Here is an 8,085-nt window from a genome sequence, read left to right as displayed (position 1 = left end):
GTCGCGGTTCTGTGCTTCGATCCCATTACGGCATTGCACATATACAAATTGCTAAATCTCGTTTCAGCTCGAGCTTGTGGTTAAAACCATCATGTGCGTGGCCGTCGATCTTTGTTAATGCAGGGGTTCCGTGGAACATGTCTGTACGACAGGGTAGGGCAGGGGCTGCTGCTGCTGTTTGAAAATTCGGATGGTGCGAAACTCAACGGCTACGCACGTTCTAGGCCGGATTTCCACCATTATTTTACGACAGGAAGAGACTGAGACAGGCCCTCCTGAAGTACTACGTGTACAAAATTACCACCAGTTATTAGTACATGTTTGTCACGGGAAAAATCAGTACCCTCGGCAGTACATTATCTGTTGGGGGCCACGGAATTCATGCTCGGTGAAAACCGTGCTCCTACCTGAGGTGGATACTATTTCGAATTCAAAATTTTCACATTGATTGATCACCCACGTCCACAAGCATGCCTTCGCAAGTTGACCGGCTATTAAATAAAAATCAACAACCACTTGATAACTTTGGCATTTACCATCAATGCGGGATAATAGATCCGGATCATACCAAACAGTTTCGATCCTACTATTAACTCACTGCATAACCCATTTTGAATTTCATGGATCTGGTCTGCCACATGGGCTTTAATTGTGGCACCACCAGAGAGCGTATCAGTGTCTCAAAAAAAAACAGAGAGCGTATCAAATCACATCCCATCTTGGAATTTTTGATACGGATACGGGTGTGATCGATCCTGATGTCAAGTCCTGACTATATATGTCTGCTTTAAATGGAGGAGTACCATTAGATTTCTGTAAGCTATTTATCTCTATCATGCTCAAGATGATTTCACTTGCAGACACAATTACACACTTCCGCAAGAAAAAAAAAGGCACACTTACACACGATTTAGTATCAAATCAAACCACAATTACAGACAAAGAACTTCTACCCAATGCAAACCTACACAACATATATAAACGCACCAGGAGGTGTAGTAGAAGCACTGCAGCAGCCGGTCGCCTGCCGACGCATCGCTGTAGAAGAACCCAAGAGCAGCGCGGCCACGTCTGGCTGCTTTCCTCCTGTGCTGCGGCTGGGCAGAGTATAGGAGAAGAAGCCTCCTGCAATTTTCTCCGTCAGAAGCCTAGCTGTATTAGATCCTACACAAACAGAGAGGATGAAATTTTCACATAAGAGATTTATCCAGTTCCATGATCCTATCGATCAGGCGTCAATTCCAAGAGTAGTAGTTTGATGACGAACAGAGTAAAACACAAAACAACCACGAATACGAGTGTTCAGAAAACAAAGTGCATCTAACTTCATAATAATCACCTGGCTGTAAATGAAATCTGCTGCTTGCTTTTCAGAACCAGGCTGCTGGCAAAACATGCCTCGTACTGTCAGACTCACAACGTAGCGTGACACAAGGAGAACACGAGCGGTAGCCAATAATTTCAGAAACTCACACCTGCTCCTTACGAATGAAGGATAGCTCTTCACTGACAAGCTGATAATAATTTTGACAAGGTTCACATGAACAGATTGCAGCTTATTGTGACTCTTCTGTTACAGAAATGCGGCCATCTGGAAAGCAAGCAGTGCAGGGAAACATGGAATGATCAAAAAAACATACCACAAAGGAATACGTTAGCAACTAGCAATACAAATAAAAGGAAACAAAATGGCAACATCACATGCCTTTGGAGCTTGTGGGGGATCTTTTCACATAATTCATGATCTTCCGCTCACTCCAAGGGTCATCCTGCAAAAGTAAATTCTGCGAGATAAGCATCACCACACTTGCTACTGAAGCAGCACCGTCATACAGAGCATGTTAAGACAGCTGTTAACTACTTATAGATGAAAAACACCACAACAACAACATTACATTGAACTGATTAAATTAATTCAACCCAACTAAACAGAGAACCAGACACACTTACAGGTGACTTGGCGATTATCTCTGCCAGTAGCTTCTTGTCATGTTTGACGGCGTGTCGCGAGCCGCGGTCATACTAAGAACAGTCTCAATCAGACCATCATCTGTGCTTGCTTGGTAGATGAGAAATCAATGCTTGACACTCCTAAACCTTATAAAGCTTTTTAAGTAAACGCCGAGCTTCCCAGGTCATTCCTGGTTTTGAAAATGCTCTGCATATAGAACTAAGAGTGCCTTTCGATGGACTAAATCCTTTGTCCTTCATATCTTTGAGCAATTTTCTCACCTCTGTTCCATTTCTAAGCTTTGCCCATCCACACACAAGAATATCATAAGTGCAGGATGTGGGTGGAACACCCCTCTTGTTCATTTCGTTGAGCAACTCTTTAGCTTGACTCATCATTCCCACTTTAACAAAGTCGCTTACGAGTGCATTGTATGTGCTTACTTTGGGAAGAAAGCCTTTAGCCACCATTTCACAATACAACTGCATTGCTTCGATTTTGTTGCTTTGTTTTCCGTATCCCGTGACCAGTATGTCATAAGTCAGATTGCTGGGCTCAATGCCCCTTCTCTGCATCTCATTCAGCACCTTATCTGCTTCTCCAATTCTTCCAGCTGACTCAAGCCCACCCAAGAGCGTGTTGAATGTAGCTATGTTCGGTGAGACCCCATGGCGAAGCATCTCATCGTAAGTAGCAAAGGCATTGTCTACATGGGTGCTCTTGAAATGACCAAGAATTAGAGCATTGAATGTGATTGTGTCTGGGGCAATTCCTCTTCCCGACATCTCTTGCAAGACAACTGTAGCTTTTCTTGTCATTCCATGATAACATAAAACACGCAGAAGTGTATTATAGACAGTGATATCAGCAGAAAGCCCAGCATTCACCATCCATTCATGAATTTCCAAAATCAAGTTTGGTCTCCCGCTTTGGGAGCATGCTTGCAGCACCTTTCGATGAGTCAGAGAGGTCGGAGAGAATCCAGAAGAAGCCATCTCATTTAACAAAAACTTCGCCTTCTCGACAGAACCAACCTCAAAAAGACCCGCAATAAGTGTACTGTATGTGATGAGGTTCGGCTTTATGGAACTCCTCTTCTTTTGATGGAGGAGTTTTAGAGCTTTGGCAGTCTTCCCATCCCTGCACTGTGCAGTGATCATAGTATTATATGTCACTTGGTCGGGTTTTAAACCTGTAGTTTGCATCTCTTTCAAAATTGATTCCGCTTCCTTAGATTTCCCAAGCATACAAAGGCAATTGACAAACACATTATAGACAACAGCATCAGGCAACAAGTTTCTCTCCGTCAACTCCTGACCAACTTTGAAAGCAGCCGGCATGTTACCCATTTTAAAGAGCCCGTCTATCAAAGTGGTGTAGTTTACATGGTCTAGCAGCATACCACGTCTATTCATATCTCTAAACAATGCTTCAGCTTCCTCCATTTTACCATTTTTCCTCGGACCATTCACCAGCAAATCAACAATAAATTTATTAACTTCCACACCCTCACACAGCATTTCATGGTACAAGTCAAGAGCTGATTCTTGCTCCTGGCACTTGAAGAAGCCATCGATAACTGTTCCATAGGTCACAACATTTGGATCAATGCCCCTTTCCTTCATCTTCCTCATGTATTCAGTTGCCTTGTCAAGCAATCCTTGTTTACTAAGACCATTGATGATTGATGAGAACGTAACTACATTTGGACGAAAAGATTTATCCTCCATTTCCAATAACATCTGCTCTGCCCCATCAACATTACCAGCTCTGCAGAGTGCATCGATTAGTACGGTATAGGTGACACCATTGGGAGTATGATTGTCCGACAGAGCACAACGAAACGTGTCCTTCACTTCATCGATCTTCCCTTGCTTGCCCAACCAGTCCATTAAAGATGTATACATGACCAAATCCATGACCACACCTCTAGAGACCACCTCCCCCAATAGACCGTGTGACTCATTGCCCCTCCGTGCCTTCCACAGTGAATCAATCAGTGTACAATAGGTGACATGGTTCGGCGCAGCCCCAATCTTCTCCATCTCCCTGAAAAGTGCATACGCTTCTGAGAACCGTCCGGCCCTGCAAAGTCCATCAACAAGAGCGCTGAGTGTGACCACATCCGGCAGGACACCCATCCTCACCATTTCTTCGTACAGACTGAAGGCATCATCAACCGCATTCGTCCTACAACACTCAGCGATGAACGCCGTGTAGGTCACCACGTTCGGCTCCACGCCGTCCCCCTTCATCGTCTCCAGCATGTTCCGTGCAGCATCAGGCTCGCCGGCACGGCAGAGCCCAGCAACCAAGGTATTGTACCCCACCACATCAACTCCCACCCCCTGTGTCTTCATCCTCTGGGCCGCTGCCAGCGCCGCCTCCATGTCTCCCGCCTTACAGTACCCATCAATGAGAGCATTCCAGCCCACCACATCCAACCTGTGGATTCCCCCGCCTCTCACCATCATCTCAGCCAACGCCGCCGCTGCCTCCACCTGACCATCCCTGCAGAGCGCCACGAGCGCGGTGTTGACGGTGACGGCGTCGAACGGGACGCCGCGCTTGCACATCTCGGCGAGCAGGGCCGGGGAGAGGCCCCCATGGCGGCCCTGCCCGGCGAGGCCCGAGATGACGACGTTGTAGCTGACGGTGTCCACGGACTCGGAGGAGCGGAGGAGGGCCAGCGCGGGGCGGAGCGAGCGGAGGGCGCAATGGGAGAGGAGGATGGAGTTGAGGGAGAGCGGATCGCCGGGGACGGGGCGGAAGCGGACGGCGGCGGCGGCGAGGCCCGAGGAGGCGAGGGCCGGGATGAGGCGGCGGAGGAGGGCCGCGGGAGGGGATGCGGCCGGGAGGGTGGAGGCGACGTGGGAGGCCGCGGAGAGGCGGCCGGCGCGGAGGAGCGCGAGCGCGAGGGAGCAGAGGAATGAGGCGTGGAGGGGTTGGGGTGGTGGCGCCATGGGAGGGGGGGGGGGGGGGGGAGCCTCCACCGCCGGCCTGTGAGTGAGTGCGGGACCGCCGGCCTGTGAGTGAGTGCGGGTCGGAGGAGGAACGCTAGGGCCGAAAGGAAGTCTACGCTTGGTGCCCGTCAAGCCCATGGGCTCAAACTGATGGGGTTTCGTGGTTAGTCAGTCTTTTTCTTTTTTGAACTTGTGGTTAGTCAGTCTTAGCCCAATGAAATCGGCCGTGGCTGGCCATTTACTCTGCTTAGGCACATCAAGGTCCCCTCCAAACTTAAAGTGTTCTTGTGGAGGTTATGCCATGAATCGATCCCAACAGCAGGGGTTTTACATCACAGGAATATGGCAACATCAAGTGTGTGCGCTTTCTGTTTGGCGCAAGATGACTGGAAACATGCATTAATAGACTGTGTGATGGCTAGAAGTGTGTGGTCACTTTGTTCAGATGAAACATTGGAGACAATGCTTGACAACTTGTCACTTGATGCAAAAAACTGGATCTTCACTATGCATGATCTGCTATCACATAGGGAATTCACACGGATGGTGGTGACATTATGGGCGGTATGGCGAGCGAGAAGACGAGCTATACATGAAGAAATATTTGACAGTCCTTTATCAACTAACTCGTTCATAAACCGCTACTTGAGGGACTTGAAGTTGTCGGACAGGAGAGATAGGGAGCATCGACGCAACCTCGTATTGTCAGACAAACAGCTTGGTTACCTCCGCCTGATGGATATGTGAAGATGAATGTGGATGCGGCAGTGAACAGGGAAGGAGAGTATGGTGCAGCAGGGGTGGTGTGCAGAGACCACGAAGGTAGATTCTTGGGGGCCTCGGCTCTGAAAGTAAAATTCATAACGGAAGCAAGCACAATGGAAGCGATCGCTGTACAGGAGGCTCAAGCATTGGCTGAGGATCTTTATGTTAATATGGTCCACATTGCATCGGATTGTAAAAGGGTGGTTGATGATGTCCAGAAGAACGTGGGTGCTGGATATGGAGCTATAGTGCATGAGATTATACATCGGACGGATTCTTTTTTGTCATGCAAAGTAGTCCATGAGTATAGGAGCTCGAACTTCGAGGCTCACAATCTCGCTAAATTTGCTTTGTCATTAGGATATGGTCGTCATGTATGGTTGGGCCAACCAGGCGATCTGAGTTTTCTTCCAGTAAACATTATGAACAATGAATAAAGCATGCGAGGTTGTCTCAAAAAAAGAAATTTACTCTGCTTAGGAAACACTTCCGTTCACATGACGGATCTCTCTGCGCGCGCCGATTGCCTTCGTGACCGTCGGATCTCCATAGCCCATGTCTGCTATTCAGATGTTGTTGCAATCTTCTTGTACCGCAACAACGTCTTTATTACAAGATCTGAGATCCCACAACGGCGACTTGTGGATGCTAGCCACCAAATGTGTTCCAGCCGCCGCCAGCGAGCAAGCTCTCTCCTTCTCACTCACCTTGGTCATCAGTTCTCACCTATCTCCTCCTCCTTCCTCCCTCGGTCATCGGCCTACCTTCTCCCTTCCTCCCTCTCCTCGGTCGTCTGTCACCTCCACCACCATGATGTCGCGTGGAGCGCCCAAGCTCGGAATGCCACTGCCAACCTCCTCTGTGCCGTCCCCGACCATCATTGGTTGCCTCTGCCATCGCGGCCATCCCGGTGTTGCATTTTTCTGAAACGTCACTGATGTTACAGAGGCATGAGTTTGTGAACTCACGTGATTGTAACATCATTAGTGTTTCTAAATATAGTCTATGCTGTGATGCTTGATGTTTCTGAACAAAGCTTGTTGCATGATCGGATGGCTCGCCACTTGGTCGATCTTTTCTTCATTGCTTTTCCCCCCTCAAAAGATAAGTTTTAACAATGGCCGACGGTTTACTCGGTGCACCTATGTTTGCATCATCCGCGAGGATACTACGGGAGCCGGTGGTGGGCCGGACTAGTAGAGACGTGGGTCATCAAGCTGACGTCACTCAAATTAGGTTTCCCCTTTTTTTACATATAATTCATAAACATAAATTTACTTAAGAAAATTAGATCTGTGAATTTGAAAAAATGTTAATGTAGTATAGAAAATTTGTTTAGCGCAGTTTTAAAAAATGTGATAGCTTTCAAAAATATGTTCGTGATAATGAAAAAGGGTTTCCGCACTTTAAAACAATGCATGCAAAATTTTTAGCAATGTGTATACAATGTAAAAAAAATGTTTATTTCCATTTAAAAAATTAGGTGAAAATTTAAAGAAATGTTGACGTGTTTCAAAAAGTGTCGATGGAACTTAAAAAATTCTTTATACAATGTAAGAAAATGTGCACGCAGAATAGAAAAAGATTTATTTCCATTAACAGAAATGTATGCGCCATTTTTAGGAAATATTGATGTGTTCCAAAAAATCTCCATGATTTTTCTAAAAATATTTGTATAATAGGTCAATATAACGTGCATCCACCTTCACTTACCTCAAAGCTTGCTTTCACACGACGGGAACGTGGTGCGGTATTGTTATTGTATTCTTTATTTCAATTTTTGCTATTTTCATTGCTATAAGATTTCGCAGGAACACACAAGGTGTTTATCTACTCAACAAAACATTAATCGATGTTTGCTCCGTCTCTCGGAGGTGTTCATAGGGAGAAGATGTGCGTGCGTGCGTTCATAGAGGTGAGTGTATGCTTCGCTCGTGGGTTCATAGAAACGTCGTCAATCTTCAATGTTCTAGCGATTGCTGACCAACCTGGGTGGTCATCCTCGTGGTCATCACTACTTGACTTGCCAAGCTATCCAAGTGTAGTGTAGCCAAAAAAAACCACAAGGACATGGACTTATACTGCCACGCAGGCAAATCTGAGGTTCTTCCATGCATTTTCTTGCGTGTTTGGTTGGCTAGGACCTTTTGGAGTTCTAGATCTTGTCACGTCAAGAAATCAATCCATGGACGTGTCGTCGCAGGCAGGCAATTTAGAAGCGGGGAGGGAGGAAGAAAGAGATGAAGTAAACGAGCACGCGTGAAACAGAGTCACAAGGGAGGTCAGAGAAGCAGGTTGTTAATTCACAAAAGAACGGGAGAGCAGGTAGTAGATTTGGCAGATAAACTGACCCCTGAGGTAAGCAAAAGGAGCCCAAGCCAATTACTCCCTCCAAATGGAAGCAAA

General features: G+C 46.7%; 1 protein-coding gene across 1 annotated transcript; it reads right to left on the bottom strand.

The window, feature by feature from the left end:
* Window positions 1-672: 672 nt before the first annotated feature.
* On the bottom strand, window positions 673-5,052 carry LOC123114678 (pentatricopeptide repeat-containing protein At5g14770, mitochondrial). The gene is made up of 4 exons (XM_044536121.1): window positions 1,951-5,052; window positions 1,706-1,769; window positions 1,340-1,591; window positions 673-1,164 (listed from the first exon to the last, which is right to left on the bottom strand). Exon 1 carries the CDS (start codon window positions 5,050-5,052, stop codon window positions 2,092-2,094), a length of 2,961 nt encoding a protein of 986 aa, XP_044392056.1. The 3' UTR covers window positions 673-1,164; window positions 1,340-1,591; window positions 1,706-1,769; window positions 1,951-2,091.
* Window positions 5,053-8,085: the final 3,033 nt, after the last annotated feature.

This window comes from Triticum aestivum, chromosome 5B (genome assembly GCF_018294505.1).
Source record: "Triticum aestivum cultivar Chinese Spring chromosome 5B, IWGSC CS RefSeq v2.1, whole genome shotgun sequence".
Taxonomy (NCBI): domain Eukaryota; kingdom Viridiplantae; phylum Streptophyta; class Magnoliopsida; order Poales; family Poaceae; genus Triticum; species Triticum aestivum.
Note: the sequence above shows the minus strand (reverse complement) of the source record. Positions and strands in the feature narration are given on the sequence as shown.

Excerpts from the sequence above, each read along its gene's own strand:
- LOC123114678 (XM_044536121.1), bottom strand. The coding sequence starts at position 5,052 with ATGGGCTTGACGGGCACCAAGCGTAGACTTCCTTTCGGCCCTAGCGTT.